This window comes from Hyperoodon ampullatus (assembly GCF_949752795.1).
Source record: "Hyperoodon ampullatus genome assembly, chromosome: X".
Taxonomy (NCBI): Eukaryota; Metazoa; Chordata; class Mammalia; order Artiodactyla; family Ziphiidae; genus Hyperoodon; species Hyperoodon ampullatus.
Window position 1 is genome coordinate 116,021,657 of NC_136913.1, and position 27,570 is coordinate 116,049,226.

The 27,570-nt window shown below is 37.4% G+C and overlaps 1 protein-coding gene across 1 annotated transcript in view; it reads left to right on the forward strand.

The window, feature by feature from the left end:
- The window catches only part of HPRT1 (hypoxanthine phosphoribosyltransferase 1), a 32,272-nt gene extending 5,211 nt beyond the window's left edge, over positions 1 to 27,061 (forward strand). Inside the window, exons 2-9 of the mRNA XM_079727728.1 lie at positions 4,562 to 4,668; positions 6,082 to 6,265; positions 16,618 to 16,683; positions 20,060 to 20,077; positions 22,156 to 22,238; positions 25,578 to 25,624; positions 25,771 to 25,847; positions 26,360 to 27,061. Coding sequence (XP_079583854.1) covers positions 4,562 to 4,668; positions 6,082 to 6,265; positions 16,618 to 16,683; positions 20,060 to 20,077; positions 22,156 to 22,238; positions 25,578 to 25,624; positions 25,771 to 25,847; positions 26,360 to 26,407 — 630 coding nt within the window. The 3' untranslated portion in view covers positions 26,408 to 27,061. The remainder of the gene's footprint in view (positions 1 to 4,561; positions 4,669 to 6,081; positions 6,266 to 16,617; positions 16,684 to 20,059; positions 20,078 to 22,155; positions 22,239 to 25,577; positions 25,625 to 25,770; positions 25,848 to 26,359) is intronic.
- The last annotated feature ends 509 nt before the right edge of the window (positions 27,062 to 27,570 follow it).

Consider the following 27,570-nt stretch of genomic DNA (forward strand, 5'->3'; position numbering starts at 1 on the left):
ATTAAAACAAATTCCTGTCTATTGAATTATATCTTCTGTTATTTCTTGCTGTCAGTGGTATAGGTGCAAGCACGGCTTCTGAGTGAGAGTTTGAGTACCCTCCTAAACTCCCATAATACTTTTTCTGTATTTTTAAAATAGTTTCACACTGTCGTATGGTTATTCATGTATATGTCATATCTTCTACTACACTGTAAGCTCTTTGAGGGTAGTTGTGTCAAATTTATCTAATTCTCTCTAGTATGTACAACATAGTAGGTACTCAATAAATATTTGAGTGTTAATGATAAGAATTACAGGTTCTAGGGCTTCCGTGGTGGCGCAGTGGTTGAGAGTCCGCCTGCCGATGCAGGGGACACGGGTTCGTGCCCCAGTCCGGGAGGATCCCATGTGCCATGGAGCGGCTAGGCCCGTGAGCCATGGCCGCTGAGCCTGTGTGTCCGGAGCCTGTGCTCCGCACCAGGAGAGGCCCCAACAGTGAGAGGCCCACGTACCGCAAAAAAAAAAAAAAAAAAAGAATTACAGGTTCTAAATAAGGTCCTCACCATTTTAAAATTACTATTCTAATACATATTTGAACATTAAATATGAATTTTTAAAACTTGGATTTTTCATTAATGTAAAATTGAGAAAAAGTGATGTTGGTGCCTTGTTATCATTTAAATAAATTGCTTCCTGTTTAACTTTATTTGAAACATACACAAGTACACATATTAGTATAATGAACCCTCATGTAGTCCTTGCCCAGTTCTGACAATTATCTATGCATGGCCAATTCATATGTTGCTTAAATTAGGATCCCCATAAATACATCCCATGTATTTATAGTGAATTATAACAAAGTTGTGAATTTATGCCTAAAGTACCTCAAGTAATGCAGGTTTTATGAATTCTTATTTTTGCCTTTTGGGAAGAGTTATATTGACATGTTTTTTTTTTATCTTGAAATAACATATCAACCCTTTTACACTGAATGTGATATATAAATCTAATAGTATTGATTGAAAATAAAACCTTTTGAATTGGAAAAAAGAATTTTTTTAATTAAAAAACATTTTTTTTGCCATGCCACACGGCTTGTGGAATCTTAGTTCCCCAACCAGGGCCCTCAGCAGTGCAAGCGCGGAGTCCTAACCACTGGACCACCAGGGAAGTCCCTGAATTGGAAATTAATTTGGCGTGTTGACAGAGAGAATTCCTATTTGGGGGGTACATCTGTGCTGGTCTGTCTGTGTTAAACTGCATGTTTGGGATGAACTCTGGACAGAATTCACATTGGCTTTGATTGAGACAGACAAGAATCTTGAAGTTCTTAGGCTGCCTGCAAAACCCATAGCCAGGCACTGAGCCATTTTCACAGAACCAGTAGGCTTTATAAGTGTTGCATGTTTCAAAGAGTCCTGGGTGAGTCCTGGTTTATGCTTGTGGCAGAAGCAGTGAGTAACTGGGAGGAAGGGGTGAGTAAGTCTCAGGGAAGCCATTTTGGTGCTCCAGATCTTGACTTTAAAGCACTATGAAATGGTAAGTTTTCATTCTTGTCAGGTAATAGCAGATCTGTTCTGTTGAGCCTGATATCAATGTTTGTCCTCTCGTAGCATCTAGCAAGGTCTAGCTCTTCTTTTCCCAGAACTTTTAACTAAATTTCAGTTTATAAAATTTAGAAAAGTAACGCTTGCTTGTTATGAAGCATTATAAAAGTAATGCTTGCTTGAAATACTCTTGTAGGTGACACAAATGTCCTAGTCCCATTCTTTTTTTTTTTTTTTTTTGCGGTATGCGGGCCTCTCACTGTTGTGGCCTCTCCCGTTGCGGAGCACAGGCTCTGGATGCGCAGGCTCAGCGGCCATGGCTCACGGGCCCAGCCGCTCCGCGGCATATGGGATCCTCCCGGACCGGGGCACGAACCCGTATCCCCTGCATCGGCAGGCGGACTCTCAACCACTGCGCCACCAGGGAGGCCCTTTTTATTTTTTAACATCTTTATTGGAGTATAATTGCTTTACAATGGTGTGTTAGTTTCTGCTTTATAACAAAGTGAACCAGCTCTACATATACATATATCTCCATATCCCCTCCCTCTTCCGTCTTCCTCCCACCCTCCCTATCCCACCCCTCTAGGTGGTCACAAAGCACCGAGCTGATCTCCCTGTGCTATGCGGCTGCTTCCCACTAGCTATCTGTTTTACGTTTGGTAGTGTATATATGTCCATGCCACTCTCTCACTTTGTCCCAGCTTACCCTTCCGCCTACCCGTGTCCTCAAGTCCATTCTCTACATCTGTGTCTTTATTGCTGTCCTGCCCTTAGGTTCAGAACCATTTTTTTTTTAGATTCCATATATATGTGTTAGCATACGGTATTTATTTTTCTCTTTCTGACTTCACTCTGTATGACAGACTCTAGGTCCATCCACCTCGCTACAAATATAATTCAGTTTCGTTTCTTTTTATGGCTAATATTCCATTGTATATATGTGCCACATCTTCTTTATCCATTCATCTGTTGATGGACACTTAGGTTGCTTCCATGTCCTGGCTATTGTAAATAGTGCTGCAGTGAACATTGTGGTACATGACTCTTTTTGAATTATGGTTTTCTCAGGGTATATGCCGAGTAGTGGGATTGCTGGGTCGTATGGTAGCTCTATTTTTAGTTTTTAAAGGAACCTCCATACTCCCATTCTTTTTATAGTAAATGTCTTCTGAAATAAGCCTGATGACAGTGTTTAGCAGATACATTAGTACTTCACCTTAGAGGACCTGGCATAATCTTTTGCCCCTCAAAATAGGATTTTTTTCCTGCATATGAAAGTAATACATGTTTTTTAAAAAACAAATCAATATTGACTTCGCACCTCGTGCTGAGCGAGTGCCTGTGCACTATGTGCTGCTGGAGCTTACCTGTGGGCATGTCCCAGTCCACCTGCCTGAATCGCTGCCAGGCTCCTGGCCACGTGCTCCAAGCGGAAGCGGTGCACAGCTACTACCAGTCTGACACGACGATACTTGAAATTCCACCGAAGTCTGGAAAACTCAGAGCTCTTGGGACTGAAAGAGAGATGAGGTGAACCTCAAATTTCTTAGAATATAATTCTCAATTCTGTGAATAATAAATGTATCTTAACTATATATTTTAAAAATTTATTGAAAACCAAGCTACTTGTCCTTAAGCACCTAATACAGTGCTGACTGGAGGAGGAGGTACTCAATAGATATTAACTGATGCAGTGAGATTTAATTATGGTTTGACCAATATTTCTTGCAAACTGCCAGAGTTCATGTCATCAGCTTCTTGAATGTGATTTGGAAGATACTTAGTCTTGAATGTCATGTGAGATAGAGTATTATAATTGTGGTTTGTGTCTTTGAATAAGCTTTAAATATAATGCTGAGTGGGAATTATAAATCAACTATAATTTTTTTAAAAAGTGAAATTGGCAGTGGGAAAAAAAAGAAGTCAAAGTGTAGAAAGTGGCAGGTCCCCACTTCTTACAGTTGACTATTGTTTGGTATATTCTTCCATACCCACCCTTTCTTTCTTCCTCTCTCCCTCTCTCTCCTCTTTTTTTAATTTTTTGTATTAAAAGTTTTTTGTTTGTAGATTTGGTTTTAATATATCATAAAATTTCCCCATACTTTTCACATATATGTATAAAAACACATACTACCACAAATAATTTATAAGAAAGACTTGATATTTTTAAAAAGCAATATGTACTCACTGAAGAAAATTTGGAATATATAGTATAAAGAGCTAAATAAAATCGCTGTAACTCCCCTCCCCAAGACAAAAGTTTTTTTATGATTTTGTTATATTTTTTCTGTGTTTATAGGCCCATTATATAATTATAAAACTGTAATCATAGTACATTTTACCACCACAGGTGCCACATCATCAGTGTTATTAAACATTTTGCATTACAAGGACTGGGCATATCAAGACGACCAATATGTGGTCCTACTCAAACAATCTTAGAGTATCTACTATGAAGGTACCTCATGAGTTGATTATAACAATCTCAGACTTTTAGAAGTTTGGATTTTTAAGGAATCACTTAGCTTTTTTTGGTGATTTTTTTTCCTACTGTGAGATGAGAGAGACTCTGGGTTTGAGGTAGGGAGCAGCAGTTCTTCTTGTTCACTGTGATATTTTAACTTGTTAGACTACACTGTATTAAACATTTTTTTACTAAATTTTCAAACATATGCACAAGTCGGGAGAATAATATAATGGATCCCCATATACTCATCACACGTTTATAATATTATCAAGATTTTGCCAGATTTGTCTTAGCTCTTTAAAGTTTTTCTTTTACTCTGCTGAACTAAAGAACATTTCATATCATGTCATTTTACTTCTGTAATCTTAACTATTCATCTCTAAAACATGTGGTTGATTTCTTATATAACTATAATTCATTATCATACCTACGAAATTACAGAAAGTTCTTGATATCTCATACTTAAATTTCTGTGATAGGCTAAGGGTTTTAAACATCTAAATCCAATCAAGTGTTTGTATCATGAAATGCTCTCACTGAAACAGCCATATTTCTTTTTCAGATTAGTGATGATGAACCAGGTTATGACCTAGATTTATTTTGTATACCTAATCATTATGCTGAGGACTTGGAAAAGGTGTTTATTCCTCATGGACTAATTATGGACAGGTTAGTACGATCTTAAATTGAAATTTTGGTTTTTTCTTATATTAATTTCAAGTGTCAGCAACTGTTTTAAGTAGTTGATGTTTGAACATGAACTAGGCCAGCTTGTCACATAATAGATGCTTTCTGTTTTAAAAGCCCTCTTGACAAAAAAGGGAGGAAGGGAGAGCTTACTAATTACCCAGTATAAGTCATGGTGTACTGGGAATCTGTAGAGAGTAGAATAAAGTAAATATTGAAGGGAGATTGGAAGAATGAACTCTAGGCACAAAGTCTTTGATTTCTCAACCCTGAACAAGGTAATGGACTGGGGCTGAATCACGGGAAGACAAGGTCAGATTTTGATGATTATGCCCGTCTAGCTTGAAAATTTCCTGTTAAATGAATTGCAGTGAAAAACTTTACTTGTTATTTAAATGCTTGCCTTGTGTGTCTGGCTGTTGTTTTTTATTTTAAAATTATAATATCAATATTATAACTCTATTCTAATATAGCTATATTCTAGAATTCTAAAATATTCTAACTGTAGAGGCTTAAACAAGAAGAGTAAAGTTATCTCAGCCTGCTGTACACATTTCCTACCTATACATTGGCCATGTACATATACTATATATTTTAACACATGGGTATTACTATCATATAGGTCTAAAATTTATTGGGCATTTTTTCTTATTAATACATCCAGAACTATCTCATATATTTTAAAGGGTGCATGGCATTCCATTTTCTGGCTGTACCATAATTGATTTAACCAGTTCCTTATTGGTAGGTGCAAGATGTCTCCATTATTTTGCTTTTGCAGATCATACTAGAAGGGAACATCCTTTTATAGATGTTTGGGCAGTTGCTCAAATTTATCCATGGGGAAAGTTTGTGACAAGGGGACGGTGTGTTTATTGAATGTTTTGATACTGCCAAATTATCCTCCAAAAAGTTTATATTAATTTATGCTCCCAATGGTATATGAGAGTGCTCTTTCCTCACAATCTCTTCTAATATTGTATTATAGGAATTTGCTGGTTTGATAGGTGAAAATTGTATCTTATTTTAATTTGTGTTTCTAAAATTTATGATAGATGTAACAGTACACTTGGATTTGGAAGGTTTTTGAAATTTTTATCTTCACTTTATGAGCAAGGATATTATACTTCATGGGGGCAAAGGATGTGTTTTGTTGAAGTTTAATTTTTTTTTTTTTTAAATGCTTGGCTGCGCCTCACAGCGTTTGGGATCTGAGTTTCCCAGACGAGGGATCGAACCTAGGGCCGCGGCAGTGAAAGTGCCGAGTCCTAACCACTGGACTGCCAGGGAATTCCCCTGGAAGTTTAATCCTTAAGGGATGTTTGTTGTAAAGTTTAAATGTTCCTTTTATAATATAATTTAATTTCTATTAAATTCTTGATTTTACTTCTGTAGGACCGAACGGCTGGCTCGAGATGTGATGAAGGAGATGGGAGGCCATCACATCGTGGCCCTCTGTGTGCTCAAGGGGGGCTATAAATTCTTTGCTGACCTGCTGGATTACATCAAAGCACTGAACAGAAATAGTGATAGATCTATACCTATGACTGTAGATTTTATCAGACTGAAGAGCTACTGTGTAAGTATATTTAATGCATGTTTAAAATAAGCATGGCATTTATTTTTTAACGGTACGCGGGCCTCTCACTGCCGTGGCCTCTCCCGTTGCGGAGCACAGGCTCCGGACGCGCAGGCTCAGCGGCCATGGCTCATGGACCCAGCCGCTCTGCGGCATATGGGATCCTCCCCGACCGGCGCACGAACCCGTGTCCCCTGCATCGGCAGGCGGTCTCTCAACGACTGCGCCACCAGGGAAGCCCCAAACATGGCATTTTTATTATATGTATCCTATATGTATGAGCTTTATCTGGTTATATATAAATTCTATTAGCTTATAACTTTTATACAACTAAAGAGCCAAAATTGATCTACATAATAGATAAAAACAAAACCATATGAATTCTGAAATTCAAATTAACATTAATTTGACGTGAAGGACTATGTTTTGCTGAAATAAAAACAAAACAAAACAAAACAAACCATGGCAACTGTAGGTTTTCCTGTATGTTTTTGAAGCTCTGCAAACTATACTTACATGTTCATTTTACTTGGTTAGAGTGAGATTTTCTAATATATTCCCTAGTAGTGTATATCCAAGTGAATATTGTCTTTTTCAAACTAGTCGCCTATACTTATTTTAAAGGTTCTTTGGTTTAGTTTAGTTTTGTTTTTTTTTGGATTTTGAAAAACCCGTTTTCAGAATTGCTCTTGGGACTTGGGGGATATACTCTTTTGACTGTACTTACTGGTGGCAGATGTCCTCTCTGGAGCTAGATTGACTTGCGGGGCAGTCGTATTTGGAGTTAGGTGTGAGTAATAAAGTGGGTCAACAGTTGTCTCTTAGAAAGCGCGTATGGAGCGAGAACATTAGCACATTGAAAAGACCACTTTTGGGTCACAGTCGCTCTGTCTGTGTCACACAATCTCAAATGCTTCAGAATATTGACACTTGCGGGGTGAACCAAAATCCATGTCATCTTTACACATGAATTTCATCATCCACAATTTCTTTGATCGTGTGAATGTTTGATTTTTATTACTTCATACTGTTGCTTTTTTTCTGGTTGCGTGTTGACATTGTAGTTCCTGAGAAGTTACTGTTTTCCTTAAAAATAGGATTTTTCCTAGCTTCTTCAAGGATTAGAATAAATGTCTGATCTTTGCTCTTTCATGAATCAGTATTGTAGTGCATCTTTGTAGAAACTTGGCTTATGTTTACGTTTTCATTGAGCATAAGACCACTTATCTACATTTAACTTTCAGCCTCCATTCTCTTCGTTAATCATCTATTTGACCCAAGTCTTTGACCTTTTCCCCATTTTCATCAGTCCTGTGGGTGATTGGACAGCCATTTAAGCATTATCATAGACATTTTCCCTATCCTGTTAAAACCCTTTGTGCTCATATATCATGACATTACTTCATACTCATAAGCTCCTTTTAACTTGTCAAAGTCTCACTGGAATTAAAGACTTGCTTAAATACAAAATTTGGATTTTTACTCAATAGAAGTTATTTATTTTGCTGATTTACACTAAGATTTAATTCTAGGCAATATAGCTGCCCAGACTTTAATATGTTGTTGCTTAGAGGCAAAACATGGGCTTACAGTCCAGGGCGTGATTTCTCTGTTTGGTCTTCTTAAGCACCACCACCCCTGACCCCCACACATGCACATAAAAATCAATTTTGTTACTTTATGACTTACACTTCATTGCTTTGGGGACTTGTGCAGAATGTTCTTTCTTTGAAAAGAAAGCTCATTAAAAAACTGAGAGGAGTTTAATATTTTCTTTTTAAGAGTATTTTATAGTTATAGAGCAATTTTGAAGTGGTAGAAACACTTTGACATTTTAATTCCATTTTCTACTTTTAGTTTTTTTCCTATTAGTTGTTTTTTATTTTTATTTTTTGTTTGTTTTTGGCCACGCTGCGTGGCATGCAGGATCTTAGTTCCCCAACCAGGGATCAAACCTGTGCCCCCTGCAGCGGAAGTGTGGAGTCTTAACCACTGGACCACCAGGGAAGTCCTAGTTTTTTTCCTATTAGTTTCAGATCTTAGAGGATTGTTAAGCTGAACTCCTCAACTGATAAAAGGCGTTGGAACCTTCAACATGATTAAAGCAAACATTTAGGTAAATTTTCACGTAGAGAAAAAAAAATCTGTTCTGTTTTATGTGAAATTCTGTGTAGATTTACTGCTAAACAATAGAAATTAGGAAAACCATATACTTTCTGTTGATTTGAAGTAACATTTCTACCCTATTTAATAATTCATCAGCTTGTTGTGGAAGATATTCACATGTACCTATAAAAAAACAGGCAATTTAATTTGATATCATAAAATGGGAATTTAAAATTGTTTGCAGCATCAGTAACATTGATGTTAATGCAGTTTTACATGTTGATCTTGACCAGTTTGAAACAGTGAATTAAACATTAACTGATCTGTACTTATCCTAAAGAAATGCTCCATGAACTATTAAATGTTCCCAGAATATATAAAGAGCCATAATAATATTAACACACCCCATCTAGTTTTTCTTCAGAATGAAAATTGTATTTTTCCGATTAAAAAATACATGTTTATTATAAAGAACATACAACCATGGAAAATTGTAAAGGAATTAAGTCACCCTAAATTCCACTACCACTTTTATTTCTAATATTTTGAAGAATTTTCCCTCTGTGTATACACACTCACATTATAGTTTACATACTCTTAGAGTAGCTAGGCAGAATTTTATTTGCTTAGTGCCTAGTTGACAAATTGCCTGGGGATTCCAAATACCATGTTTCATTAAATCTTAGATAGCACTGATTTTAAGATTTACCACTATTTGTTGTACTGCTAAGAAAGAAGATGCTGTCAGTTATTGTTGTAAGTTGCTGTCGATTGTAATTTGTCAGTTTCAGGGGTATTAAAATGTGAATGTACATCTTAGAGCAATAAAATGTAGTACTATATATTCAATGACTTTTTATCACTAAGTCTCTGTGATATTAAAAAAAGAAACAGTTGATAAGTGTGCAAATGTATTTTCTCTGTTGTGAGTGCAATTTTGCAGTGAATTTTTTTTTTACTAAAATAGTTTAATTAAAAAAAAATGAGGAAGTCTCGAGAGGGAAAGTTGTCCAACAAGTAAATTTTTTTGTGGGAATATTTTTTGTGGGCCCTAAGCAAAGGAGAAATTAACCTGATTTATGGTGTGTCCAGACTAAATGACTTATGTTAAAATGAAATTCTTCTTAGAATTTTATTTTATTTATTTTTCATTATTATTATTTTTTAAATATTTATTTATTTGGTTGTGTCGGGTTTTAGTTGCAGCAGGCGGGCTCCTTAGTTGTGGCATGCATATGGGATCTAGTTCCAGGGCCAGGGATCGAACCCAGGCCCCCTGCATTGGGAGTGCAGAGTCTTAACCACTGCACCACCAGGCAAGTCCCTTTTCTTAGGATTTTAAATCTTGCAGAAAACTTTTGAGTTATGAATTATTATCTCCATGTACATTTGAGAACAATGAGGGGCAGAGGTATTAAGTGACTTGCCCAGGATCCTACAGGTCTTCAATGTGAAGACAGGCCTTTAATTCTGTGCAGAACTGAGAGTCTTATTTGGGAAAACTTTTAACTGACTTGGATCCTCTAACATGGGCTTCCTATAATTTCTTCAGAAGTTTTGCATGCAAACAATTCATTTTGCCAGTTATGGGATTTTTCCTCAGTTAGGGTCAAGGTTCATAAAGCTATAAGTTTCAGTCTTAATCTTGGAAGTCACTTGATTAGTAGCTTGATTAGGCTATCTGTTTAGTATATCAAAGGTACAAATTACTTTATAGCAATTTGTTATTTGTAAGAAGCTGACTTTTTGAGTGAGCTTGTTGAAGAAAAATGCAGAAAATATTGGAGTAGTTTCTTAAAGTGTCTCTTCTAAGCAGAGGTCAGTAGCTTTTGGTCTGACACTTTTCTCTGTATGTACTTAGTCAATTGCTTTAAGGTATGCTTTTTTCTCCAGAACAGTTGAAGTTAAATGTAAACGTACCACTTTCATGTTGACACTAGATAGTCTAAAGCTTATCTTCTGTAAATCTATCTATTTATATATATATATAAAGAAAGTGAAGTGATTTATGCCTTTCTCCTGCTTATTGAACTAAGACCATAGACGTGGATGGAGAAAAGAATTTGTTCAGTTTAAATTGGCAGGAATGGGGATGTGTACTGTCCATGGTATAAGGAAACGCTAACAGAACTAGAGTCAAAAGTATACTTTCTAACTCTTGCCTGTGGATTTCACTGTGATGTAGTCCTTGTCGGACAACTTAGGTTTTATGTAAGCACCCTGATTAGAAGAACGTGAAGGTAGTGGTCAGGTTTGGACCCATGAAACCACAACTTCTATTTTTAAAAAAAAATTAAGGAGGGACTTCCCTGGTGGCGCAGTGGTTAAGGATCCGCCTGCCAATGCAGGAGACATGGGTTCGAGCCCTGGTCTAGAAAGATCCCACATGCCATGGAGCAACTAAGCCCATGGGCCACAACTACCGAGCCTGCACTCTAGAGCCCGTGAGCCACAACTACTAAGCCTGTGTGCCACAGCAACTGAAGCCCGTGCGCCTAGAGCCCATGCTCCGCAACAAGAGAAGCCACCACAATGAGAGGCCCGTGCACTGCAACGAAGAGTAGCCCCTGCTCGCTGCAACTAGAGAAAGCCCGCGCACAGCAATGAAGACCCAACACAGCCATTAATAAATAAATAAATAAATAAATAAATAAATAAATAAATAAATAAATAAATATTTTTTAAAAATTAAGGAAATTGATTAATTCACTCAGCAAACATATTACCACCTGTTGTATGCAAGATACTGTCTTTTAGTCCATGAAGAGTGGTTCTGTTGAACATGTTTATCAGATCCTAGTCCAAAACCAGACATGGAATGAAAAGCAAGAACACAGGTTGCAATGACTTCTGAAGGTTTGAAAACAGTGTACTTGAAAATACCAGATATTAAATATCAGCACTAACACTTCAATCTTTTCTGGTACCCTGTTGTACCAAATGATATCTTTGATGTGTTTAGAGCAATGCTGACCAACAGAACTTTCTGTGATGATGGAAATGTTCTGTGTCTGTGTTGTCTAGTAAAGAGCCACTAGCCACATGTGACTGTGAGGCTGTGAAATATATCTCGTGCAATAGAGGATCTGTTTTTTTTTTTGGCCACACTGCGCGGCATGTTGAATCTTAGTTTCCCGACCAGGGATTGAACCCGTGCCCTCTGCAGTGGAAGCGCGGATTCGTAACCACTGGACCCCCAGGGAAGTCCCTGAATTTTTAGTTTTATTTAATTTTAAATAATGTGGTTAGTGGTTATTATATTGAATAATGCAGGATTAGATGATCTATAAGGGCCCTGCTTCATCAGCATCATTTTTAAAACTGATAATAGCTTCTTTTTCCTTTAAAGCAACATTTTAAGTTTAAAATAACAGGTAAATAAATTGACTTATTACCTGGGCATATATCCTTCCAGACTTATTATTTTCTGCATATATTTTTAGAAAATTGGATATCTGCCGTTTTTCATCTGAGGTGCAGTCTACCTCTAAAAGTTTATGATTCTAATATTCTCCCTTTTGTTGATATTTGATCAGGGTACAGGAGAACAGTTAAAGGACACAGAGGATGGTTGAAATTATGACGTGAAGAGAAAATATGATTGAGTGTGGTGGACTTGGGACCTAGCTGGATGTAGAAGGAACAGTTGTTTCCCCATAACTCCATTCTAGGGTCCTAAAGAATGATCTGAAGTTCACTGCAAAAAGGAAGGCACATATTGCTAAGCCACTAAGTGCTAAGGCTGGACTTCCTACCTCAGTAATACTCCTAGTCTCACCCTCTTGGGAGCCTAGTTTTGGTGATTAACCTCTCTTCATTCTCTTCTTATGGTCTCAACCTGTTTGTTCCAAGCCGTTCTTTTGCAGCCCACTCATTAACGTGTTTTCACACAGCTTTCTCTCCTCTTTTCCTATACCAAGCTTCAGTTCTTGTTGCTACCTGGAGGTTTGCACAATTTTTAGGGATAGACAAATAAGAAAGTTCCTTCCTATTTCCCTTCTCTTTTTTTCACGTAGACTCGAGAAAAGGTAGATAAAATGGAAACACAGACACTGAGGGTATGTATTTGGTAGACCCAAAGAGCTTCTCTGGGGATTTTATGTAGCTGACAGTGACATTCTGAGTTAAGGACAGATTGGGCTCTCCCATGCCAGTCCCATCATCTCCTTAAAGATGAAGCACATAAGAGTCACTCAGTAATGAAATGCAACAAGGATACAGTGGGAAGCTTGTCATAGACAGGAAGGGAGGGAGCAAGGGAAGATCCTCTGGTGGGGTAATTGATTCATGGGTGCCATTTGTATGCAATTTGGGCACTTATACCTGTATTCTAGCACAGTGGACTGTAACATTTTGCTTAAATGAATCTTCTGTATTACCCTTCATTTAAAAGGTGGCTGTGTTTCCAGAAAAAGGAGCCTCGAAGCTAAAACCCTTGGGGCGAACAGAAATATGGAGATTTAGATCTAGTGCAGCAGCAGTGTCTTGCGTGCTTGGAGTTCTCTTGTCTCTTACCCTATCGCCATCGCCTTTGGATCACAGGGTTTTTTCCATACTTTTCAGTTCTCAGATCTTTACTCCTTTTCTCTGTTAAAAAGGGGTCAATTGAAGTCGACTGTAATACCAAATTTATACAGAAGATGTCGCTATTTAACTTGATTTACTGTGTAAATCGTTTACTGCTGTGATTCGCTCTCATTGAAAGCTTCAGGTTTCATACAGTTTTGTTTTGTTTTGTTTTTTGCTATTAATTCTGTTTTTGAAACTCTAGGTTTAAACCCTAACTTAAAGTTAGTTAGAATAAGAGGTGTCCGAAATTTCCTTAAGATGAGAAGTAATATGCAAGAGTTTTTTGATATTGGTAGTCATACTTATGTATCTTACATTTAGTTTGCAACACTGTATACTGTTGACCCATTTGTGTTTTTCAAAAATAACACTCCATAAAATACGGACACATATATAGAAGTGTATGACAAAATTAGAAGTACAGGCACACCACGTTTTATTGTGCTTCACTTTTTTAAAAATAATTTTTTAAATATTTATTTTTTGGCTGTGTTGGGTCTTAGTTGTGGCATGCACGCTCTTTCACAGTGCATGGGCTCTGTAGTTGTGGCACACGGGCTTAGTTGCCCTGTGGCATGTGGGATCTTAGCTCCCCAACCAGGGATCGAACTGGTGTCCTCTGCATTGCAAGATGGATTCTTAACCACTGGACCACCAGGGGAGTCCCTATTGCACTTCACTTTATTGTGCTTTGCAGATACTGCATTTTTTATAAATTGAAGGTTTGTGGCAGTTTTGGGTCAAGCAAGTCTATTGATGCCATTTTTCCAGCAACACTTGCTCTCTTTATGTCTCTGTGTCACATTTTGGTAATTCTCGCAATAGGTCAAACTTTTTCATTATTATATTTGTTATGGTGAGCTGTGATTAGTGATCTTTGATGTTACCATTACAAAAAGATTAAGACTCACATGATGGTTAGCATTTTTATTTTTTATCTATTTATTTATTTATTTGGGGTGGGGTGGGGTTTTACCATAGTTTCATGTTTTATTTTTAAAGAAACTGCTGAAATGTTTTCCAGAGTGGCTGTACCATTCTACATTCACATAAACAAAGTATAAGTGACCCAGTTTCTCTTCATCCTCCACAGTATTTGACGTCACTATTTTATTTTATTTTTAAATTAATTTTTATTGGAGTATAGTTGATTTACAATGTTGCGTTAGTTTTTGCTGTACAACAAAGAGAATCAGTCATACATATACATATATCCACTCTTTTTTAGATTCTTTTCCCATATAGGCCATTACAGAATATTGAGTAGAGTTCTTTGTGCCATACAGTAGGTCCTTATTAGTTATCTATTTTATATATAGTAGTGTGTGTCTGTCAATCCCAATCTCCCAATTTATCCCTGCCCCTTTCCCCCGGTAACCATGTTTGTTTTCTACATCTGTAACTCTATTTCTGTTTTGTAAGTAGGTTCATTTGTACCATTTTTTAAGATTACACACATAAACAATAGCATTTTTTAGCAATAAAGTATTTTTAAATTAAGGTATTATACATTGTTTTTTTAGACATAATGCTATTGCACACTTAATAGACTACAGTACAGTGCAAACATAACTTATGTCCACTGGGAAACCAAAAAATTCCTGTGACTTGCTGTATTGTGACACTCACTTTATCGTGATGATCTGCAACCAAACCCGAAATATCTGAGGTATGCCTGTATATAAAAGTAGAAAGTCTTCTTATCCCTTCTCACTACTCAGAGGTAATTGCAGCTATAAGCTTTTTAAAAATGCTGAACAGACATGGTTTCGTAGGCAACACATTGCTCTATAACTTGGTGTTTTTAGTTAGCATTGTTCATGTCAGTGTGTATATAGATTATCAGATTCTTTTTTTTCTTTTTTTTTTTTTTTTTTTTTGCGGTACGCGGGCCTCTCACTGCCATGGCCCCTCCCGCCGCGGAGCATAGGCTCCGGACTCGCAGGCCCAGCGGCCATGGCTCACGGGCCCAGCTGCTCTGCGGCACGCGGAATCCTCCCGGACTGGGGCATGAACCCACGTCCCCTGCATCGGCAGGCGGACTCCCAAACACTGCACCACCAGGGAAGCCCTATCAGATTCTTTTTAATAGCTCCACAGTATTACATTGTGTGGATGAACTTAATTTAAATAGTTCCCTGTTAATAGACATGCTGGTTGCCTCCAATTTTTGTTTTTTATAACAGTTGATACAGTGAACATCCTTGTATGTATCTTTGCACACTTATGTTTTTGTAGCTTTGATTCCTGGAAGTGGGATTGCTGGGACAAATGGCATGTGTGTTTACAATTTTAATAGGTATGACTATATATTTTTCAAAGGACAGTGTACTGATTTATACTCTCACCAACAGCAAGGGTGCTTGTTTCCTGTCACTCTTGCCAAAATATATATCATCAGGCTTAAGTTTTGCCAGTGTGAATGGGTGAACACTAGAATCATGTTGTTTATCTGTTTCTCAGATATCATTTTATATGTTATGACATTCTTTTGTGAATTACCTATTCATGTTCATTCTCCATTTCTCTATTGGATTCTTATTGTTGGAGCCCAATGTATAATAGAAATACTCGTTACAGATCTTTTCTTTCAGTTTAGGTTCATGTCATGCCTAAGTTTTTACCTTTCTGAGAATGTGAAAATATTCTACGTTTTCTTCTGGTCTGCTTATGGCTTTATTTTTTACGTTTAGATTTTAATCCATCTGGAATTTATATTTGTGTATGCTGTGAGGTAGGGATCATACTTTATTTTCTTCCCAAATGGATTACTAGTTGATGAAACACCATTTATTGAATAATTCATCTTTTTCTTACTGACTTGAAATACCATCTTTATCATATACTAAATCCTCATATATTTCTGGGTCTGTTTCTGGGCTCTATTCTGTTCCTTGATCTCTTTGTCTATTACTGTGCTGGTACAGCACCACTGTAATTGCCACAGCTTTGGTATGCTTTGCTCTCTGGTAGGGCAAGTCTAAGCCGTTTCATTCACCTGCTCTTTCACTCCAGTTTTCTGTCTTGAATCCAGCACAGCCAAATTATGATCATTATCACCACCAACTACACTGGGTGTGGAGCATTCCCTTTTGAAACTCTTTTAAGGGTTTCTGCTAGATTCTGTGATAGCATAAAACTGGGAGCCTAAGAGGTATGCTTTAAAGGACTACTGATCAGACCTGATTTCCCAGACTGTGCTGAAGATGACCTGGGCCTGAGCTAGACTTTTGAGGGAAATATCTTTGGAGTCGAGTGTGATATAGATGAGACTCTACACCTTGATTGACTCATGGGAATGGTCCAGGGCCAGAACCAGACACCTGTCATGCTAATAACTTCTTTCGTGGTTCAGAAATAACTGAGACTGAAGATGGGTGGCCTCTGTAATACTGCCCACTCGAAAATGGGTGTACCCCATTTTTAGGACTCTTCGAAGCATCACATCAGTAATGGCCAATTAGAACTTCTTAATTTTTACTAATCTCTATTTGAAAGTTACCTAGTCATTCATTTCTAGAGACATAATTCTTACAGTTTGTATCATTTAGAATATCATAATGCTATGACATTAGATAGCTAACTTCTTAAATCTTCTAGTTCGCATTTGATAATTTGAAATATGTGTGTATACATGGAAAGATATACATATATATTTATCTCTTTTTTTAAACTAGAATGACCAGTCAACAGGTGACATAAAAGTAATTGGTGGAGATGATCTCTCAACTTTAACTGGAAAGGTATGTATCTTGAAGGGGAAGAAAAGAACATTCCATACTGAGTCAATTAGTAACACTGTGCTTTCAATCCATCACCAAGAGGCAGTTTAGATAGTTATTTATGCACTCAGACAAGGGTTATTTAACCCTTGGAAACAACCTAAGTTAGGTATCTTTCTCTAGGTCATATAGCAAAGAGGCAGCAAAATCCAACATTAAACATCAAGTCTGTGTTGCCAAGTACTTCTGGGATGCTTCTGTGGGGATCTAATTTGGGATCCTTCAAAAGAATATATGGGGGAAAGGACAGTCTTCTTTTTAAAAATAAACAGCACATAGTTTCTTAAAAGATAGAGAAACAGTATAATGTAGTGACTGAAAGTGTGGGTTCTAGAGCTGGAGAGCTTTGATTCAAAGCCTGGCTCAGTACCTCCTAGCTATGTGACCTTGGGCAGGTTATTTAACCTCTCATCTCCCATATGATGCTACTGGCAGTCATCTCAGTGAGTGAAGAGGATTGAGTGATATAATGCATGTAGAGCTCTTAAAACAGTTTCTGGTAGTTAGAACACTTAGTATGTTCAAACATACTGTTATTTTAAGGAATCCCAAAAAAGAGTTTAAAATACATCAGAATTCTTCCAGCATAGACATTTCGCTGAGATAATAGAGCTATTAAAATAGTTGAATATTTACAATATTATTCTTTAGATACACTGAAATGATTTTTGAGTAACCAATGATAAATAATGGAATGCTTTTTTTTAATTTTAATTTTTATTTTATTTTATTTTTTGGAATGCTTTTTTTTCAGCTGCCAGTTACTTTTTTGCTTATAGACACAGTGCCAAATATAAAGGCATAATCTCATAAAAGCTTCACAAGAATCCTCGTGAGGTAGATATTATCATCCCCATTTTACAGATCAGGAGACTAAGACTCAGCAAGGTTGAAGGACTTGTCCAAAGTCACACTGCCAGTTAAGTGGTAGAGCTTGAATTTAAATGCAGGTCTATCTGGCTCCAAAGCTCTTTTCTTCCTCTGGTTTTTAGATTTTAATGTTTATAGCTTACTTCACTGAGTATCTGTAAGGCAACTTTAACATGCAACACTTGTGTCAAATTCTATGGTCCCATATCAGGGTCGTGCCAAACTAATGTTGTCTTCCTCAACATCTTTTGAAAACTTCAAAGGAGAAATTATAATCTGTTGACTCTTTTCCCTTCCTGCCAGACCTATCCTCCTTCCCTTTCAGCATGCTTTGCCCATAATTAGAAGTCATTTGAAGCCCTTACTCCTATAATCAGTTTTTAGTGCTGGAAGGGACCTAGCCTTCAAAGCTTTCTGTGATTCCATTTGACCTTGCCTTTCCCACCTAATGGCTCTGTCCCACTACATAGCTCTGTGATCTTAAAAGGTCTCTGCTTCTAAAATAACTTTCTTTTCATGATAGTCACAGTAAGCACATTTATTGTGGAAAAAAAACAAGACACAGAAGTTGGGTGAAGTTGTTTCTTGGTGGTGAGATTATGGGTTATTTAGACATTCTATTTCAGTTTATCTCTGGAGGATACTGTGTGTGTGTGCAGATACATATATATATGAATAGTTTTCTCCTTTTTTCCAGTTATGGTTGAGAATATGGGCTTTGGACCCTGAAAACCCCTCTTCAAATCTATCCTCTACCACTTGACTATTTTTATGACTTTAGGCAAGTCATTTGACCTCTGAGCCTCATTTTTTTCATTTATTAAGTAAGGATGTAGCTATTTGATGTAAAATAAGCTCTCGGTAATGGTAGCAATTCTCATTCTTTTATTTTTTTTAAACATTAATGACATCATACTCTGGATACTACAATTTTGTGTGGCAAATATTTAATCTCTCAGCCTCATAGTACTAAAAGTCTTTGATTATGATTTAGACAAGGTTTTACAGCTACTTAGTATTAGAGGCAAGACTAGAATCCAGTTTCTCTGTCTCATAATTCAATGCTCTTTTCAAACTATAATTCCATCCCATGGTGCAAATTGCTGCATCAGTGAGCCAAAGTTACTGATGGGAAAATGTTGTCCTTCAGATGTGCTAGCTGGGCTAGAGAAAATGCTGAGAAAGAACCACATGGTAGGTGGTGAAACAATTATTGGTCCATTAATTGATTACAGTTGGCCCTTGAACAACATGGGTTTGAGCTACGTGGGTCCACTTATATGCAAATTTTTTTCAATAAATCCTTACTACACTACTACACGATCTGTGGCTGGTTGAATCTGTGAATACGGCTGAACTGTGGATATGGAGGGCCGACTGTAAAGTTATATGTGGATTTTCAACTGTGTGGAGGGTCAGTGTCCCTAGTCCCCTTGTTGTTCAAGCATCAACTGTATATTCAATTTTCCTAAAGATTTAGGTTACAATATCTTTTGAAAAGAGAGAAATTAGTTGTGATATGAGGAAAGGAGTAAATTGCATATGAACTATGGTAGTAATATAATGTATATTATAAAATGCATGCAGTTATAAAATTATAGATTACATAAGGTGAGGTTTAAAAAAAGTTCTAATCTTTTTCTTTCAACCCAGTGGATCTTGTGTGCCCTACCTTGATAACCAATGACTTAGAAGAGTATATAGAACATTAAAATTCTGATGCCCGTAGGTATGTGATAGAGAAATGAGAACTACAAATAAGCAATATAACATGAATCTTCTTGTGACAATGATTATAACCAGTATGTGAGATGCTACCTCATTCCCAAGAATAGATATAGGACTCTTCTCTACCTCGGAGGTAATTGTTAGACAGTATTTTCTCTAAGGGTTCTAACAGCCATAAAGTTATGAGAGGTAGAAATTGGGGTAAGGGTTTATGGTGGGAGGAAGCATTGGTATCTTTTAGTTTAGTCCAAGAGTATGAACACATCCAGAAAATGCAGATCAATTTCAGCCTACTGAGAAAATGCGTTTTGAATTGGATTCCATATGGTAAGTTAAATGCATGATTTTGGAGTTACTGTACAAATTATAGTTTTGAATGTTAGAGTTGGAATACACATATTAGTTGAAGTCCCTCATTTTCCACATGGGAAACTGAGGCCCAGAGAAATTTCGTGACTTGCCCAAGATTAGACCTCCGTTTAAGTAATGAAAACTCTTAAAAAATGAACATATGGGTCAAATTTTACTTTTAAAAATTCCATTGCAGTGAAAATTTTATATTAAAGAGTTCCAAATCCCAACAGATGGCCCATTTGTTTGAATCAGGGTTCGATATAGTAAAGTAGCTTAAAGCAAGAATTTGGATAAATCCTTAGAGTTTGTTATGATGTGACTTGAATTATAATTGGAAACACTGTCTGATTCATTGTACTGATTTTCATTTCTCTTTTTCTTCCAGAATGTCTTGATTGTTGAAGTAAGTTTTACATACTTTTAATATAGTGTTTATGATTTTCTAACTTGGTATGCACAGTCCTAAAGGTAACCCTGGGAAAGAAATTCCTTTTCATCAGTTTTAATGGTGGGCTTGTGTTATAAGGGAATGAGATTGTTTTTTTCCTAAGAAATATTTAGTAATTTACTTTTACCGGATAGTGGAAACATTCTGGTATATTTCTTACCCCTCTCTTTTTGGCTTGAATTTTTTTTGTTCCTTTTAAAGGTACACATATCATTCCCATCCATGCTTTTTATGCTTCTATTGCATATATATAACCATATACAAAATATATTTTTTGATAATTTATATAGTGCTACACTGTATATATTCTCTCTTGCAGCTTGTTATTCTCACTCAAAATTGGTTTTGAGGTTATTCATGTTGAAACATATAGAATTAGTTGACCTTAAAACCCTTCATAGCATTTCAGTGTACAAATCAACCTATTTCTTGCCCTACAAATATGGAATTTGCTTCCAATTTTTCTTACTACAACAGGGCTGCTAAGAGCATCCTTTTGCATTGTCCTGTGTGCATGTGTGTGAGTTCCCTCTGGATACAGGCACTTAGAAGTGGAATGACTGGGTTTTCGAATTTGTACATTTTCAATTTTACTATTGTTGCCAAATTACTCATCAAAGTACTTTATATTCCCACCAATAGAATGAGTTCTTACTCTTTTATGTAAAATGGTGTAAGGCTTAAGAGCAACAGTAACCCCTGATTCATTTTTTGTTGTTACCAAGGTTTTTAGAAACTTTAGCTTATAGATTAAAAAATAAACAAATAACACACTTTTCACATGGCTTGTGTACATGAGTATCCCTGGGAACTGGTTGCTTTTTTTAAAATGCAGATTCACTAATTCCACTTCAGATTGCTTCATTTTGTCTGCGGTAATGCCGCCTAACAAATTACCACAGACTAAGCCGCTTAAAACAACACACACTGATTATCTCAGTTTTCAGGGGTCAGGACTCGAATACAGGGTAGCTGGGTCCTCTGCCCCAGGTCTCATCAGGCTGAATGAAGGCTGGGGTTCCTATCTCACCTGTGACTCATGGTACTCTTCCAGATTCATTCAGGTTGTTGGCAGAACTGAGTTCCTGTGGTTGCAGGACTGAGGGCCCCGTTTTCTTGCTAGGCTGTCCTCATGTCCTAGCACGTGACCCTCTCATATGACAGCTGACATCTTCAAAACCAGCAGAATCTCTCTCCAGACTGCTACAGCTGTCTTGTGTAACACAACCTACTGACAACCCCATCATTTCGCAAGTCCCACTCACACTCAGGGAGTGGGGGATTATTCTGAGTGTGTACACCAGGGGGCAGGAGTCCTGGGGGCCATCAGAATTCTGTCTACCACAGCCCAGAAATCTGCATTTTTCACAAATCCCCAGCCCTGATGTTTCTGATGACTTACAGCCCCACTTTGTGAACGCTGCTTTGTACCATCTGTAGAGAATATTTTCATTGAAGAGCATTAGGGTTATGGTTTAAGAAATGTTTTCCCAATTAGAGATAGGTTTGTTTTGAATAATGTCCTACTTTTGACTAAATAGCTAAGATTCACTTTCATGTAAAGTAATTCTATATGGTAAAACTTTAATACTTTGGATACTTTTAAGATGGTATAAAGCAGTGTTTCTTGGTGTGGTCTCTTAACCACCTGCATCCGAGAGTTGGAGCATCCTGATCTTGAGTTTATAAAAAAGAGTCTAATATCTTTTATAATGAAGGGCAGCACCACAACTCTCTAATAAAATATGTGTGTACATACTTGCATGTATATATTTAAATTAGCTGTCATTGATCTCTTGGTGCCTATAAAATCCAGCCCTGAGGACTGGCATTCCTACTGCTTGCTGAGAGCCAGATGACTTACAGATTCCAGAATATCTCAGTATGAATTGTGGGGAGAATCACTGCACCGAAAAAAAAATGGCATTATTCCAGTTATACATGGGGTTTTGTTTTTTTGTGTTTATATAATGACTGAATTTAAAGGTATGATGGTTTTATTTACCATTTAAATGTCTTTTCTTTTTTTAAAGGATATAATTGACACTGGCAAAACAATGCAGACCTTGCTTTCCTTGGTCAAGCAGCATAATCCAAAGATGGTCAAGGTTGCAAGGTATGTATATAACATTTTGACATAAGATACTTTCTTCATTTGAAAAAAGATTAATTGCTTCTTTGTAAGGGTAAATTTTCTTATCTTCAAAAAGTAATATAATCTCAAATAAGACTCAGTAAGTGTCCTTTGTAAATAATTTGTCGTGTGTTAAAGCCTTTCAGTGCAGTTACCTTATTGCCCAATGTTATTAATATTTGTTTTTTCACCAATCTAATAATGATATCAAACTTGTCCTGGGTAGCATGGCAGAGGATTTGGGGCCTCTTTGCAAAACTGAGACCAAGGATCCCAAAGACGGGTTAGGAGGTGGTAGGAAGGAGTGGGCCCTGGAGATCCTGAGCTCCTGGAATTGAGTGATGTAGTGGTCCTGTGTGCTGCATCTTGTTTTGTAGCCACGTTGAAAATGTACAATGCCTGCTTCCTTTCTTCTAAGCCAGCCTCACTTCCTGGTCCTACCTATGTTGTTTGGCTTATTAATTCTACCTGTGTTTATCCCTAATTATAGTTTCACTCCCCAACAACTCAGAGGTAGACTATTATTCCCACTTGACACATGGGGATACCAAGGCATAGGGAATTATCCAGAGGCACAGGGCTGGATCACTATAGAGGTAAAATTTGAACCCAGGCAACCTGGCTCAGAGTTCATGCCTTACTATTCTTTTTGTCAGGTGATGTCCCTGGGTGTTTTGGGGGTTTTTTTCTTTTTAAAAAAATTTTTGACCAATCTGCAATTTTTATGTAGGGGCCAGATAGTGATCTAACTTTTATTTCCTAAACGATTAACTGGTTTTTATAAACCCCTTTGAAAGGATCAAAGTATTTGTCGAACATCTTTGAATCAGAGTAAGCCTTCTACTGTGTCGTGTGTCAGCAGTTTGTCCTTTGGGGCTTTTCTGATAGCTGGTGCCAGTGTATCATCAGTGAGTTTTTACTTTAAATGGATTTGGGACAGGCATGATGAGAGTGTAGAAATGATGCATTCTAGGGCACTAAGCAGTTTCCTTCAGATCAATCAGTGCATTTGCTTATTTCTCTACATGCTTTCAGGGTTTTAAATGTCAACCTACTGTGGCATATATTCCTCCAGATATTCTTGTGTGCCTCTTTCCTGGAATATGCTGTGAAACTGAGATAGACTGCCTCATGAGAGACAGATTTCCTGTAGCTGGAGGTGTGGAGGGTCATTAGTGATGCAGCTGTGGCCCAAGTGGGTTGTTTCTCAATCTTCTTTTCCTAATCTCTTCCTTGCCATTAAATTTAATATCACAGATATATTGTGTATCTATTTATGTAGTGTATGTGTATCTGTGCTTTATACCTAAAAAGATTAAGTACAAAGCAGGGTTAAGAATGACTAGAAAGCTTCTTAACTTAAAGTTAAATTAAAAATTAAAAAACCATTAACTGACAGGCATGTCAAGTGCTGCAGCCACTTTGGAAAACAGTTTGGCAGTTTCTTAAGAAACTAAACCTGTAACTGCCATACAACTCCAGCAGCTGCACTCTGGGCATTTCTCCCAGAGAAATGAGAACTTACATCCGCGTAAAAACCCGTGTGTGAATGTTCATGGCAGCTTCATTTGCAATAGCCCCAAACTGGAAAGAGCCAAAATGTCCTTTGGTAGGTGACTGGTTAAACAAACTGTGGTCCACCCTACCATGGAATCCTACTCAGCACTAAAAAGGAACAAACTGCTGATGCACATGACCTGGAGGAACTCAAGGGAACTGTGCCAATAAAAGCCAATCTCAAAAGGGTAAATACTGTATGATCTCATGTATACAACCTTCTTAAAGTGACAGAATGATAGAAATGGAGAATAGATTAGTGGTTGCCAGGGGTTAAGGGGTGGTGGGTGGCTGTGACTATAAATAAAGAGGTAGCAAGAGAAAGTCATGCGTGATGGCAAGTTCTGTATCCTGATTGTGGTGGTGGTTACACAAATCCACACGTGTGATACGATTGCGTAGAATTACACACATATAAATATGAGCACAGAAAGCTGATGAAATTTGGATAAGGTCAGTCCACCAATGTCCATGTCCTGGTTGTGGTAATCTACTACAGTTATGTGACATGTTCACTGGAGGAAACCGGAGAGAGGGCACACGGGCGCTCCCTGTGGGTTTTTTTTTTTTTTTTGGCTACTTCCTATGAATCTGCAATTATTTCAAAATAATTCATTGAGATCTATAGGAATATGAGGTGCCGAGTTCCCCTGAACTCTTAGTACAGCTTGCGCTGAGTTTAATGATACCTTCCTGGGATTGTTCCTGAATGAGTTCAGGTAGATGGAAGGGGTTTTGCCATGATTGGTTTGTTATTTTCTTTCTAAAATGGAACCCGAGTCCAAGTGTGTCCTCTAATTACTGGAAGGAGAATCTCAAGGGACTTGCCTGGACTATGATCCCTTGGAGGCTAAGGCTTAGGCCAGTGCTTCTCAACTTTGGCTGCACATTGGTATCATCTGAGAGTTTACAAAACAAAACATAACTTACATCTGTGTCCCATCCCCAGCGATTCTGATGTAATGGGTGAGGGGTATGGCCTGGGTATCTGAGTTTTGTTATATATTTTTTAAGGTTCCCACATGATTCCAATGTGCAGTGAAGGTTGAGAATCACTTTAGGTCCTTTCCAGCCCTTTTAATATACTTATCTAGGAAGTCATGAAATCTTAAGTTTTATTGGGACTGCCCTTATCATATGTAAAGGCTTTCAGAGCACCATTACAGGTTTTTTAATGGCTGAAAAATTTCAGCAGGCAGCACTTGGATTATGAAATTAGCTTTCGTTAGAGTTGATGCATCCTACCTGCAGTTTCTGCTCTCAAGAACAAATACTATCTCCTTAGCATGCTAGTTCTTTTTTAGGCTAACATTCCTCTTTGTAAGCTATTTACTAAAAGTCTTGAAAGGTGATGCTCACCTCTCCCACACCATTTGTGGCTTAGGGATTGTTTCCCAGGGATTTGGGACTGAAAGCCTTTACTTGTCATCTTTGCTCGTTGGCATTCCCCACCCGTTCATCCTCCCCAAGTAGCTGCCCTTTGATGGGCGTGTGAGTAGTCAGGGGGCAGCTCTCAGAACAGCCCATCGTGTTCCAGGTGAAGATCAGTCAAGGGCCTCATCTGTAGTGTGAACTCATTGCTGCCCCTGCCCAGGGAGCCCTGTGATTTAGCTCTCTCCATTTCATAGTGTGTCTTTGGGTTTGTTAAAACTGACTATAGTATGCCAAACTGCAGATGAAACCATGTTGCAGAACATGAATATTCTCTTTTGTAATGCCCTGCAGTGTCTCCGTGTGTCACATGTCACATTTTATAATTAACAGCTTGCTGGTGAAAAGGACCCCGCGAAGTGTTGGATATAGACCAGACTGTAAGTGAAATACTTTGTCAATCATTTAACCAGCTTTAACCCAACAAGTTTTATATGAAATGGTTTAGAGTCACTTTAGAGAATGTTTGCACATATTAGATTTGAAAGTGATGTTTTCTGTATCTAAATGATGTGATTCTTTTTAGTTGTTGGATTTGAAATTCCAGACAAGTTTGTTGTAGGATATGCCCTTGACTATAATGAATACTTCAGGGATTTGAATGTAAGTAATGCTTCTTTTCCTCATTCTCATTTTTCAGAACCCATATAAAAATTTATAAAAGAGAAGAATTGTTTTCTCTTTCCAGCACCTCATAATTTGAACAGACTGATGGTTCCCATTAGTCACATAAAGCTGTAGTCAAGTACAGACGTCCTTAAAGCTGTAACTTGGCCAGGCTAGGGTAACACTCTTGCTGGCTAAACAGTTGAACAGGTTTAATATACAGTAACTGTCCCATTATTATATCAGATGATAGATGTCATAAGTAAGCGAGAAATGAACTAGTTTAAGTCTTTTAATTCACTCTCCTTCAAATACCCACCACCTCCTCTGGAAGCAGGAGTGCCGAGAACGCGTTTGTGAACGCGGGTGAGGAAGATGAGGAAGGCCGTTTGTTTTGTAAAAACCCCTGCAGCAGAATACTGTTCATAGAAGACATGCCAAGTACTGTTCTCGCCTTGCACTTCACAGTATACTTTTCTAATGTGAATCTCTGGATTTTTATTTTATAGCATGTTTGTGTCATTAGCGAAACTGGAAAAGCAAAATACAAAGCCTAAGATGAGAGTTCAAGTTGAGTTTGGAAACATCTGGAGTCCCATTGAAGTCACCAGGAAAATTATCAGATGTTCTAGTTCTGTGGCCAGCTGCTTAGTAGAGCTTATTGCATGTATCTTCTAAGAATTTTATCCGTTCTGTATTTTAGAAAGGTCAGTTGCTGCATTCCCAACCTCTTTATTTGCACTATGAGCCTATAGAGTATCAGTTCCCTTTGGATGAATTGTTGTTTGACTTGTGAATGAAAAACCTCTTAAACCACACCACTATTGAATGAAAATATTGAAATTGTATCTGTAAGAAACATTGAAAGAGGAGAATATATTAGTTTTTTAATTGGTATTTTAATTTTTATATATTCAGGAAAGAACAGAAGTGATTGAATATTGTTAATTATACCACTGTGTGTTTAGAAAAGAAGCAGTCAGTTTCATATCAGTGACAGCATTTAGAGGTATTGTTATGTCGGATAAACCATATGTCCTGGAGTTATTTTAGTAGGTTTCAGTAGTATTAACTGTATTTTCCCGCTTGTTCAGATTATTTCTGGAGAATCTTTGTCAACATTTCCTTTTAAATACAGGTCAGTAAGTTCTAAAAACCTACCACTTTTTGAAGTCTTCAATGTAAAAATCCTTAAAATAAAGGCTGTCTCTTTAAAAGAAACTATGCATACCTGTTATTTCTCTACAAATTAACCTAGTGTAGTTTTCTGTTGGTTACCTTTTCCTTGTCTGTTAAATTTCAGCAGCTAGTTTAATTGTAATCTTTACCAAGCACAGCAAATAATGATTATCTGGTAGAATGGGTTGGTGGAGCTAGTGAGATTCTTACCTACTTCAGAGACCTCAGATTTTAGACACGTGGTATATAGTTTATTACATTTTCCGATGCTAAAATAGCATGGCTCTCTCTTAGAATTCTGTTAAATTGCTTCGATAGCAACCTCACCTGCAGTTCAACAGTTTTTCAGACATACACTGTTACCTTCTTTGGGTAGAGAATACTCTATCGACTAAAGAACAACAACAAAACCTTTTGTTTTCTGGGAGCAGGAAGAAAAGTTTTAAGCCAAAACTCTTCATTGCTTCTCTGCTCCAGGTAAGGTATGAACTAGTAACCTTGCAGGCCATCCAGCTATATTTATGCCTTAAAAAGTCTGCTG